Genomic DNA, 13,627 nt, shown 5'->3' with positions numbered 1-13,627 from the left:
AAAACCTATAATTCCCCTCCTCACCCCCCTCCCCCCCCCCCCCAAAAAAAAACAAAAAAAAAGAAATTCCTTCGAACCCATGACCTAAAATTATCCTAAAACTGATCTAGGGGTCAAATACCGCCCCAAGTTTCAACCCACTTAAACGTAATTACAGACCTCATCAAACTGGAGAATTTTCAACCCAGTTAAACGTAATTACAGACCTCATCAAACTGGTGAATTTTCAACCCACGTAAACGTAATTACAGACCTCATCAAACCTTCCTACGTCTCTTTCCCTAATCAGTCTAATTAATGCATTGGAGAGATCCATCATCCACCCACCGACGTCTGCCGCCGCAACCACCACCACAGCTTTCAGCCTTCCATTCCATACAAGGGAGGGGAGATGTGGGACCCAGCCATCTCTGACTTTTCTGGAGGAAAGCTGCAGGGTGGACTTTTAAGCTCCTAACGAACGTATAAAGACCCAATGGGGTCCTGTATTCATTCATTCATTCCTTCCTTCCTTCCTTCCTTCATCCCAGAATCCAGTATACAAGGCCAAGTGCAAGATCAGGTGGCGGACGACCGACTCGAATTCTGAGATGTCTTCTGCTGCTCAACCTCCCACGATTCCTCTCCTCACTCCCTACAAATTGGGAAACTTCAATCTTTCTCATAGGTACTTAAAACTTTCATACATTGTTACTATTTGTTTACTTTTTTCAATTTCTCTGTCGCGTTATTTTAATATAATGTGCATGGAATGATACCGAAAATGAAGAACATAAAGCAAATTCAGATAGTCTACAATTAGAGTTTTTATTTCACACATTTTCGTCCCAAATTCCTTCTCCCTCCCTTGTTTCTCCTTCTTAACTAAAACAAGAAAACTGTAAGCGAATTTGTTATCAAGGGAGCCTTAGCAAACTAAAGCTTCCTACAAAGTCTAAAGGTTGTATTATGGTTTATTATATGTTTTTCCTCTTTAGAATTGTATTTTCACCGTTGATGACTAGATACAGATCATTCGATAATTTTCCTCAGCCACATTCCGTCTTGATCACTCTGTATTTATAATTTACAATTTCTTTTTCCTTTCCAGAATTGTTTTAGCACCATTGACCAGACAGAGATCATACAACAATGTTCCTCAACCACATGCTATCTTATATTACTCTCAGAGAGCGTCGAACGGGGGTCTTCTCATAGCCGAAGCCACTGGAGTTTCCGACACAGCTCAAGGGTAATTTCAACAACAGTAGATTTATAGACTAACAAACATTTGAGGGTGCTTCTTTCGTTCCAAAGTTTGATGAAATTTTTGTTTCTTTAATATACGAAGGTACCCGCACACACCTGGCATATGGACAAAGGAGCAAGTTGAAGCCTGGAAACCCATTGTTGATGCTGTTCATGCTAAAGGGGGCGTCTTCTTCTGTCAGATTTGGCATGTTGGAAGGGTTTCTAATAGCGGTGCGTTTCTGACTTACTCCTTTATGACCTCACTTTTGCCATAAAATGCTTTGTTAACATGAGTGAATAATTAGACCGATTAAGAAGTTCGATGTATAACATAATGGTGTATGCATCAGAACGAGCTGAGTGATTATAATTGACAACTTTGTTGCTCAAATGACGATAAAACTTGGACTTGTTAAGTTCCGAGTTGGTGTTTTTAACATAACCCATAAGAAGACACCACTTTTATGACCTTGCTGTTTGGGAAGCATTGTTATTATTATTATTATTGGATGGGAAGAAGTTTGATGTTAACATAACTCAGAATTCAGAACTAGTATATAGCATGTGTGGTTCATCAGACCAAGCGATTTTATAGTAATTTGTAACAAAGGATTCCCACTTAAAAGAGTGCTACTGTGGATGTTTGTTACTGTCGTTAGACTTCAGCTTGTAATTCTTTCTCTCCTTGCTTACAGGTTATCAACCAAATGGGCAAGCTCCAATATCTTCTACTAACAAGCCGATACGATTAAATGGCATTGATGATTCTGAATTCACACCTCCAAGACGATTAAGGACAGATGAAATTCCACAAATTGTCAATGATTTTAGACTTGCTGCAAGGAATTCTATTGAAGCTGGTAATTTGTCTTTACGTTAAAATGAGACAAAATTTACAACAACTCAATTTGCTTCAAAGCTTGTGCAAAATAAATTGTGTTTGATCAGAGAAATGTAGTTAGAGATGGGATGGGGATTCTTCAAACTCTGGCCTGGGGGAGGGGCGGGGGGGTGGGTGGAGTTAAAAGCTCACTGCCATGGAGCTGCAAGCCCCCTCACATCTTGTTATTGAACTACATATTAACTAACCATTATTTGTTTGGTAATTCAGCGACAATGCTTAAGGTTCTAATACCGTCAGTATGTTGAAATTGTTAATTTGCTATATAGGCTTCGATGGAGTTGAAATTCATGGGGCGCATGGCTACCTTCTTGATCAGTTTTTGAAAGATCATGTGAATGATCGAACATACCAATATGGTGGATCTCTAGAGAATCGTTGCCGCCTTCCTCTGGAAGTTGTTGAAGCTGTCGCTAACGAAATAGGAGCGGATAAAGTTGGAATTAGATTATCTCCATTTGCTGACTATATGGACTCAAGGGATTCAAATCCAAAAGAATTAGGCCTCTATATGGCCAATGCCATGAACAAATATGGAATCGTGTACTGCCACATGGTTGAGCCGAGGATGAAGACAGCTGGAGAAAAAGCTGAAACCCACCAGAGTCTTCTTCCCATGAGAAAGTCTTTCCATGGTACCTTCATTGCTGCTGGTGGTTATGACAGGGAAGATGGAAACAGTGTTGTGGCGGAGGGCCGTGCAGATCTTATTGCTTATGGTCGTATTTTCTTGGCGAATCCGGATTTGCCAAAGAGATTTGAACTTAATGCTCCTCTAAACAAGTACAACAGAGAGACATTCTACATACCTGATCCCGTCATTGGTTACACTGATTATCCATTTCTTGAAGCCACCACTTAAGTATACCGCAAAGATGGAAGCTTGAACAGTAGGGCTCCTTTGATTCATCTGATTGAGTCTGTACTATCTTAGATGGATTGTTTTCAACTATATTGTATTGTACTGTTGTATCTTATTGCATTATCTAGTATTGTAGTGTCCAATGTTTGGGAGGGTTCTGGACTTAGAGGCCGGAAAGGTTATACTTTCTGTTCAGTGTTGTACTGTATAATGGCCGGAATGAATAAGTAACATTTGTGAAAGAGGTAACTCAATTCTTATCCCTATACAAAGTACAACCAATTGATCCTAGTTGTGCCTTTTATTCTCAAGATGTTGAAGCCATTGACCGCATTTTGTCAGCTGACCGTTTGCCTGAGATATTTGGAGCAGATGCGACTCAAATCGGTTTCTCTTTGGCAACTCTTACCTTCCTAAACTTGGAAAGATCCTTCTTTTATGTTGGCAAACATGGGATGCTTGATCATATAAACTTTTATCATGTTTTAGATGAAGCTAATTTTGTGGCAGATGCTTTAACAAAGATATGTCATTCTATTGAGGCGTTTATTGAGGATTAACTCGTTTCCCATAGATATTCTCACTGCATAGCTATTTTTATTCTCTGAGCGAAGGTTGTTTTAGAATCTTTATCTTTGTAATATGTAACAACTTGTCCCAGAATTTACAGAACGAAATGGCATTTTTATAATTTCACTAAGATTGGGATGTTTATTTTGAAATTATGCTTTTGGTCTTAATTGGTGTGCCCAAGGGGCCCACCCTTGATTTTTGTCCCCCGACCCAAATCCTTCATCTTTCTCTTCCTTCACAGCTCTCTCTCCTTCTCCCTCTCCCTGGTGTCCTTGGTGTGTAACTCTGAGACTTCTCTCCATCTCTCTTCCTTGTTGCATCCCATTCCCCTGAGCGCTATACACCTACACCCACCCCCTACGATGAACACCATCACCCATCACCCATCACCCATCACCATCATTAAGCCTTGCTCTCTCTCTCTCTCTCTCTCCTCCTCCTCCCTCCCTCCCTCCCCTTCTCTATGAAGCATAGAGGCCACCCAACGTACTTAGCACACCCACATCTCTGATGAATTTCCACCATTTCCGAGTAGATGAGCCTCAGAATCACCTTACCCTATCTTAATTTGGATGTTTGGTTTGGTTGTTAAGTATGTATACCATTTTCTGTGAAGTTTTAGCTTGAAATCAACTCGGGGTTTTAAACCCAGTGCTTCAGCGTTGGTCTGCGACTTTACATGGATTTCCCGGCCACTTTCTGGCCACGGCTGGACCAAAAAGTGGTATGATTCTCTTCCTCTCCCTCGTGGCTTCATTTCATAGTTTCAACATGGAGTTTAGTGTAGTTTCGAGGTTGACCGAAGCTTGGGAAGCTCCGGCTTTCGTCTCCGTGAGAACCAGTTTGAAAACCAGGTTGACCTAACTTGATAGCCCTAAACCCAGATCCATAACCCTAGTTCAGCCCAACTCGTTGGGCCATGGAACCCGGCCTAATTGCCCAGCCCAACCTTGCGGCTCAACCCAATTGAACCAGCCCAAACCCAAAACCTAGTTAGCGCATGGGTTCGCGAGTGAGCGCTGTCTTAGCCGGTGCGTGGAGCACGCACGCCTTCACCAGAGGTATTGTGCTTTGTCGCCGTCCACGATGGTGATCTCGGCAGCACTGGTAACTTTTCCGGCAACCTAAATCGGCGCGTGGCCATTCGGGCCGCCGCCCGTGACGGTGCGTGGGGGTACCTAAGGTCCCCCCTATGTTTTTCGACGTCCTGAATCCGTTTATGACATCCGTTTCCCGAAATTCAATCGTTATGGTAGAGTTTTATTAATTGGACCCTTTATGTGCTTAAGTGTAATTGCTTATGGCGTTTTCGTTCTCTCTTGTTTGCACGGCTCTTCAACGATGAAGTATCTATGAGTGGACCCTTTCCAAAATGCATTATTTTACTATTAGAAATGCATACAAGAAAAGCATGATTTGTTGGTTACGTTTTATGAAACATTTATGAGAAAATTGGATTTACACTTTATGATATATTATGCTTTATCGACTTTACATTCTTTGTGGTATATATGATTGATGACTATATACCTACCTATGAATGTGATACTAAGATATGATGTTTTAGTTACTGAGCTCCGATTTGAGATTGATATACATATATTTTCGAAATATTATGTTCATGTTTTTATGTGCTTATTTAGTGGTTACTCATACGATATGCCTATGGGCGAATGTCCTACATACATGTCAATGATACTGCCTACGGGCGAATGATACTGTTTATGGGCGAATGGTCCTACCTACGGGCGAATGAAATCATTAATTGGCTTTGGTCGGGTGATGTAGGGCTTACAGGCTAATGATACTACCTACGGGCGAATGAAATCATTAATTTGCTTCAGTCAGGTGATGTAGGACCTACATGAAAATGATATTGCCTTATGGCGAATGATATTTTATATGGCTTCGGCTGGGCATAGGTTGGTGGCTTCGGCTGGAAGATACTTATATATGGCTTTGGCCGGGCGTAGGTTGGTGGCTTCGGTCGGGAGATGTAGTGCTTTCAGGCGAATGAAGTTATATGTATATGTGTGTGTGTGTGTGTGTGTGTGCGCGCGCCTTTGTGCTACTACTACTCAACACATTATATATGATATATGTTTTATGAAAGGTTTTATGCCACGCTAGAGGTTTTCGGAAAAACCTATTACTTATTATGCTATACGAGTTTTCTAAACCTGGGGGTTAATACCTTAAAGATTAACTGTTTTAGTATTACTTATATATTAACTTAGTCCACTCATGTTTTATTTTGCAGCCCTTCAGGACTTCGAATCGAGGCATACAATCCCAGCATCAAGGCACTCCTGCATCGATATCTTCGAGTTCTCTCAGTGTAGTTGTATGCTCTGAACACGTTCCACAATTGCATATTCCTTATAATTAAATTTACAAGTTTTATTTATGTTAGTTATTTCTTTCTAGTTCTCATGCATCCTAATATGGCTTCGTCACATTCGGGTGTCCGCCAGCACGTGCTTACCTTGGTGTTTGGAGAATATCAGGGTCAGGCGTGTCAATTTGGTATCAGAGCGTGGTTTGTTCAGAGCACACTTAGGATCTTCTGTTACTGTAGTTGTGTGTCAGTCATGACTTTATTTGGGTGTCACAACTTCCTGATTTGGTGCCATTTGGCGTAGTTGTACAAACCTTTCTCTGTTTGAGTTGTCACCTTCTTATTGAAATACAAGAATTCGTGTCGGGATTGTGCTCATCGGTGATGAAATGGATTGTTGGATGACTTTCGACATTGGACCGATACTTTGCAATATGAGTTCTTTAAGAATTGCGGGCAGAGTTGGTTTTGCATTAAAGTTTTGTGAATTAGAAATCTCAATTTGAGGAAGTCTGGTTAAGACCAGCCGAAGATCTGAGATAATTATGCAACTCTGCAACATGCGTTCCTTGGGAATTGCGGCAGAGTCGTACCTACATAAGAGTGGTGAAACGGAAAAATCTTAGTGGTTTGAGTTTGGGAGATCTAAAATAAAGATGTTACTCTGCAACATGCAATCCCTAGGAATAGCAGGCAGAGTCATATCTTTATGGAAATTGTTTGAAACATTTGAAGTGTGTGTTGGAGAAAGCGAGTAAGCATTAGACATTGTGAAGTTCAGTAGGTGTTAGTTAGTGGGATCGAATTAATGTCCTTGGACTCGCTTCCACTGAGGAAATTTGTGTGGATCTTTAGAACAACTCTCGATGATTGTTCTATCGATAACCTTCTTGCTTACTTCAACCACGAGGTCAAGTTCACTAAACATCGATTGTCAGCTGTACGTCAAACTCTTTGAGTTTTGTTTAGTAGTTTTTTTTCTTGGGAGTTCCTTTGGTAGCATACGTTATTCTCATCAATTTCCAAAAGGGGTTACGATCGTTGGAAATTGAAAATCCTCACAAGATGTTGTGAAATACAAAATGTCTTTGGTTTTGTCAAATCCTATCAGCAGTTCTTAACTATTCTTTAAGCTTAGACCTATTTCCTTTTTGGCTAAGAAACCAGTCAACCTTATTGCGATGCTGACGACGAACAAAGTTTCTGACAACGAGGTATTGTCTCATCTGATCGTAGCTTTTATACTATTCAAATTTCTGTGGTGTGTATTATTAAATGTTGGCTACACATTGATGCAGTAGGATCGAGTAACGCGTTTACCTCTTGACGATTGGAACAGCATGATGTGAACCATCCTATCTTTGACCTAGAGCTGACAACAACCTTTCTCGCTATAAAATCTGGTGACATTTTCTCTATAGTGAGAAATGTTGCATCCTTTTTCACCAAAGAAGTTGTAGTGTGTTTTCACACAAAAATAATTGAGTTTGTGACTAAAGAGGTGAGTTAATTGCACCTTTGAGTACTATCATGGTCAGGCAACTGTTGTATCTGATGCTCTTAGTCGGAAATCCCATGGACAATTTACTTATATCCGAACTATCCATATCCAACTATCGTTTTCTCTCTGAAGAATTAGTTTTGCTTTGGTGTTCGACCTGCGGTGAGTATTGTTGGCTCACATTTCAGCGGATGCCATGCATGCTGGCAGTATTAAATTGTACCACTGTTTTCGTCCATTTAGTTATTGGCATTGTATGAATGGAATGTCGCTGAATATGTAAGTAGATGTCTAATTTACTAGTAAGTGGAAGTGGTGAGATGGAAGCCATTAGGCTAATCTCAATTTCCTTCTATTCTTGTTTGGAGGTGGGAAGAAATTCCCATGATTGTTCTTCTTGGGATGTCGGGGACCCACTAAGGATGTGAATAGAAATGGGTGAATGTCACCATAGATTTCCGATACAAACCATCTTGTACATGTGGAGACTATGATGATGTTTCAGTATTTGTTGATCAACTCACTCGTAATATTATTTACCCGTTCGAGATGACTATTTGAGATTACTTTAGACTACCACCCGAGTCAAGTCCACATTCAACCATCTCGACTTGCCACCACAGAATCAAGTTAGGTACTTACACATATTCTTGCATCAAAGCTACGCTTTCACTCCAGTTATCTTATGCTTTAGATTTGTTGGACTTGTTTTGACCCTTAAATTCGTGAATGTTCACTTAGCCTTCTCGGTATAGCTATTCGCTAAATCTGAGAAAAACTTTTCAAAGAATCAGCTTGCGTAGGTGTTGTGAATTTCATTGTTCTGGTTCTTAGTGTATCGTCACTTTTGTACCCCATCGTGATGCCCGTTTCACTTTGTGTCATTTAAAGCGTTTGGATCATAAGTGAAAAGTTAGGCCATTGAAGCATCAGAAAGCTGCCTTGATATTCCTGTAATAGAAATCTTTCGGATTGTGATTCTATCAATATTTTCTTACAGGGTTTTAGCCAAATGGGCAAGCTCCAACCTCTTATACTGACAAGCCACCAACCCCCCAAATGCGATCTAATGGCATTGATGTCGTTGAGTTTTCTCCTCCAAGGCGATTAAGGACAGATGAACAGACTTGCTGCAAGGAACGCTATAGAAGCTAGTAATTTGTCTTTACTTAAGTATGAAATAAAATTAGCGTGAATTCAAAATTACTTCCAACATAAGCAAACAAACCATATCTAATCTTACAAATGTAGTTAATTGCAGTTTAACTAGATGTGAGACAATAGTTCATGCTAGATTACAAATAATATTTGGTGCACTGAAATGGTTTGGCTGACATACAGGCTTTGATGGAGTAGAAATTCATAGAGCCCATGGATACCTTATTGATCATCAGTTTCTAAAAGATCAAATGAATGATCAAACATACCAATATGGGGGATCATTGGAGAATCGTTGTGGATTTGCTCGGGTACTCGTTGAAGCCGTTGTTAATGAGATAGGAGCAGATAAAATTGGAATTAGATTATCTTCATTTGCCAGCTATATGGAATCGGGGGATTTAGATCCGAAAGCGTTAGGCCTTTATCTAGCCAATTCGTTGAACAAATATGGGATCCTGTACTGCCACATGGTTGAGCCTAGGATGAAGACAGCAGGATAAAAATCTGATAGCCCCCACAGTCTTGTACCCATGAGAAAGGCTTTTATGTTGGAATATAAGTGTTTGTGCTAGAGAAATATTAGCATAACTTTTAGTATTTCAGATTTAAATGTGAGTCATTGGATTATATTCCAATTAGACAGCTAAGATGTAATTTTAGTAATAGTAGTGTGTGTTGTCACTTGTAGCTATCTTATAGGGTAGATTACATGAATGGTAGAGATTGAACTTTGTAGGAGAGAATCTCTCTCTCCTCTTGACGGTTTTATTCTTGCACATGCCTTGTGTGATGAGTGTGAATGAATGAAGCAATTTTTGCTCTGTTTGAATATCCTCTCTGCAACTCTATGAGATTTTCGAGAAATCTTTCATCTCCATTTTCGCTTCACTCCCTACAATAGAGATCATAGTCTCTAGTTTCTAACATGGCCTCAGAGCCAGGTTTGGTCGCTTAACACTGGGCGATTGAATCTGTGAAGGAAACGAGTTGAAATTTGAAGAAATTGATTGCAAGATTCGTGTCGAACATGGCAGGTTCTAGAGGTAGTGAGATAAGAGCGCCGATCTTCAACGGCGAGAATTATGAATTCTGGAGCATAAGGATGAAGACTATATTCAAATTTTATGGGTTATGGGAGTTTGTAGAAAAAGGAGTAGAGTGCTCAGATTCGAAGGGAGCTAATGAATCTGTTGAAAAGAAGAAGAAGAAGGAGGGATCGAGTGATGCTGCATCTCTCTCGGAAAAGCTCATGAAAGATGCCAAGGCGTTGGTGCTAATTCAAGGAGCAGTTTCCGATGAGATTTTCCCTCGGATCTCTCACGAAGAAACCTCTAAGGGAGCTTGGGATATCTTGATGCAAGAATTCCATGGTGACAAACAGGTTAGAAGTGTCAAATTACAAGGTCTTCGTAGAGAATTTGAATATACTAGAATGAGAGATAATGAGTCTTTGCCTGCATATCTTACAAAATTGTTTGATCTGATAAATCAAATGAGAAGTTATGGAGAGGAATTGTCTAGAGAGAGAATTGTGCAGAAAATGTTGATTAGTTTACCTTCCGTGTATGATCCTATATGTTCCTTAATTGAACACTCAAGGGATATAGATGTGATTGAGGTCCAAGAGGTAGTTGCCTCGTTGAAAAGTTTTGCACAGAAATTGGAAAGACATAATGAGAATAAAACTGAGAGAGCATTTGTAAGTCTTAGTGTGAATCCCAAACCTGTCAATGCTTATGGGAATCAAGGGAATCGATACCAGAAAAATTGGAAACCAAAATTTAAAAAGTGGGATCAAAAGCCTATTTACCAATCTAGGAAGTAAATTGCAGTTGCAGAAGGTGGTAGAAACCCTTGTAGGCACTGTGATAAGTATCATTATGGAGAATGTTTTCTTAAAGGCAAACCTAAGTGTCACTGTTGTCGAAAAATAGGGCATATTGCAAGGGACTACAACAACAAGAAAAATGTTCAACAGCTAAATTATGCAACTCAGGTTCTTCCTACACCAACCAAGTTCTATGTTAATAATGCAGTTGATAAGAAGTCCATGGAAGATGTATGGTATGTGGACAATGGCTGTAGTAATCATATGACTAGCAGAGAGGATGTGCTAGTTGATATTGATAGAAGCATAACTGCAAAAGTAGAAATGGGGACAGAACAATTGGTTGATGTTATTGGAAAAGGAAGTTTGGTGGTTGACATTAAGATGGGAATGAGGTATATCAAAGAAGTAATGATAGTCTCTGGTCTTAAGGAGAATTTACTCAGTGTGGGATAGATGATGAAGTATGGGCACTTTCTGATTGTTGGAGATAATAAGGCTGGAATTTATTATGACTGCTTTCTCTCTAATCTAGTTGCTAAGGTGCCAATGAGAGGAAACAAAAGTTTTCCTTTGAAACTTAAAACATATTTGCATTTTGCATTAAGAGCAAGTGTAAGTAAGTCAACTTTAATTTGGCATAGAAGAATAAGGCATCTGAATGTCAATAGTTTGAGACTGCTACAAGAGAAAGAAATGGTGCTTGGATTACCAGAAATCAAGAACACCAATGAAGTGTGTGAGGGGTGTATTCTTGGGAAACATTGCAAAGATTCTTTTCCAAGAGAGACAACAAGTAGAGCCACTATTCCACTGGAATTGGTACACACTGATATTTGTGGACTAATGCAAACTGTTACAAAGGCTAGAAATAGGTACTTCCTCACTTTTATAGATGATTTTACTCAAATGTGTTAGGTTTACTTTTTGAGATACAAATATGAGGTGTTCAATGTCTTTAAGAAGTTTAAGGCTACTGTTGAATTGCAAAGTAGGTATAAGTTGAAGAAATTAAGAAATGACAGAGGAGGAGAGTATACATCCATTGAGTTCAACAGGTTTTGTGACGAAATTGGAATGGAAAGGCAAATCACTGTGGCATACTCACCACAGCAAAATAAAGTGGCTGAAAGGAAGAACAAGACCATTGTGGAGATGGCTAAGTGTATGATGTTTGAGAAGAAGATACCATTGGAGTTTTGGGCTGAGGCGGTTAACACTGCAAAATATGTCCTAAATAGGTGTCCAACTAAGGCTTTGGACAAGAGAACTCCATTCGAAGCTTATAGCGGAAGAAAGCCAGGAATTAAGCACTTAAGGGTGTTTGGTTCTCTGTGCTATGCACATGTTCCAGAACAACAAAGACAGAAGCTTGATTTGGCTAGCACAAGATGTGTGTTTCTTGGGTATGTAAGTTGTGAGAAAGGCTACATGCTTTATAACATTGAATCTAGAAAAGTTGTTATTTCCAGAGATGTAGTATTCAATGAGGAAGCAAGTTGGGATTGGAAGGCACAAAAAGAATGCATTATCTCAATTCCACTCACCGATATGCTTACTGAAAAAGAAAAGAAAACTAGTGAATCAAGTCTGACTCAAATTGAGATTTCAGAAGGTGATGGTGAGACACCAGAAAATATTGAAGAAGTACATGTTGGAATTGGTGCTGCAGGAGATAGTGGAAGTTCAGGTCCACAAGATGTTGATCACACTCCACTAAAATATAAAAGCATTGCAGAAGTGTATGAAGGGTGCAATTTGTGCATCATTGAACCTGAAACATTTGAAGAAGTTGTCAAGGATGAATCATGGCAGAAAACAATGGAGAATGATATTGCAATGATAGAGAAAAACAATACTTGGGAGTTGGTTAGTAGACAATCTGATAAACCAGTAATTGGTGTTAAATGGGTTTACAAAACCAAGTTGAATCTTGATGGCTTAGTGCAGAAAAACAAAGCAAGACTAGTTGCAAAGGGTTACTCTCAAAAGCCTGGAATAAACTTCAATGAAATTTTTGCACCAGTTGCTAGGCTTGATACAATTAGAACATTGGTTGATTTGGCTGCACAGAAAGGGTAGAGATTATATCAATTAGATGTGAAGTCAGCATTTTTGAATGGAGTATTACATGAAGAGGTATATGTTGATCAACCCCCTGGATTTGTGATTAAGAACAAGGAAGATGGAGTTTTCAAACTCAAGAAGGCATTATATGGTCTTAAGCAAGCTCCAAGAGCTTGGTATGAAGAAATCAACTCCTATTTAACTAAGGCTGGTTTTCAAAGAAGTCCTAGTGAAGCAACATTATATGTGAAGACTGCTGAAAGTGGAATACTCATTGTTTCTCTATATGTGGATAATATCATCTACGCTGGAAGTTCAAACAAATTGATGATGGAGTTCAAAACTGAGATGATGAGACAATATGAAATGACTGATCTTGGGTTGTTGCATCACTTCATTCGAGATGCATTACAAGATGGGGAGATTGATCTACTATACTGCAAGACTGAGGAGCAAGTTGCAGATATCCTTACCAAGGCATTGGCCAGAGATCGGTTCGAATACCTGAGAAAGAAGCTTGGAGTAATCTCAGCACAACACTTAGAAGGGAGTGTTGGAATATAAGTGTTTGTGCTAGAGAAATATTAGCATAACCTTTAGTATTTCAAATTTAAATGTGAGCCATTGGATTATATTCCAAGTGGACAGCTAAGATGTAATCTTAGTGATAGTAGTGTGTGTTGCCACTTGTAGCTATCTTATAGGGTACATTACATGAATGGTGGAGATTGAACTTTGTAAGAGAGAATCTCCCTCTCCTCTTGACGGTTTTATTCTTGCTCATGCCTTGTGTGCTGAGTGTGAATGAATGAAGCAGTTTTTGCTATGTGTGAATATCCTCTCTGCAACTTTATGAGATTTTCCAGAAATCTTTCATCTCCATTTTCGCTTCACTCCTTACAATAGAGATCATAGTCTCTAGATTCTAACATTTTAATGGTACCTTCATTGCTGCTGGTGGTTATGACAGGGAAGATGGGAACAATGCTGTGGCTGAGGGTTGTGCGGATCTTATTGCTTATGGTCGTTGGTTCTTGGCTAAACCAGACTTGTCGAAGAAGTTTGAGCTCAATGCTCATCTAAACAAGTACAACAGAAACAAATTCTACGTGCCTGAACCAGTTATTGGCTACGCTGATTATCCGTTCCTTGACACCTCTGCATAG

The 13,627-nt window shown here is 39.5% G+C and overlaps 1 protein-coding gene and 1 pseudogene across 1 annotated transcript; both read left to right on the top strand.

Moving 5' to 3' along the window:
* The first annotated feature begins 220 nt into the window (after positions 1-220).
* On the top strand, positions 221-3,551 carry LOC137746886 (putative 12-oxophytodienoate reductase 11). The gene is made up of 5 exons (XM_068486905.1): positions 221-667; positions 1,091-1,231; positions 1,331-1,461; positions 1,926-2,090; positions 2,401-3,551. The coding sequence occupies exons 1-5, from the start codon at positions 591-593 to the stop codon at positions 2,991-2,993; spliced, it is 1,107 nt and encodes a 368-aa protein (XP_068343006.1). The 5' UTR covers positions 221-590; the 3' UTR covers positions 2,994-3,551.
* Positions 3,552-6,010: 2,459 nt separating this feature from the next.
* Positions 6,011-13,627, top strand: LOC137727735 (12-oxophytodienoate reductase 2-like; annotated as a pseudogene).

Source organism: Pyrus communis, chromosome 1 (assembly GCF_963583255.1).
Source record: "Pyrus communis chromosome 1, drPyrComm1.1, whole genome shotgun sequence".
NCBI classification, from domain to species: Eukaryota; Viridiplantae; Streptophyta; class Magnoliopsida; order Rosales; family Rosaceae; genus Pyrus; species Pyrus communis.
The sequence above is the reverse complement of the archived record's forward strand: the minus strand, read 5'-3'. Positions and strand labels throughout refer to the sequence as shown.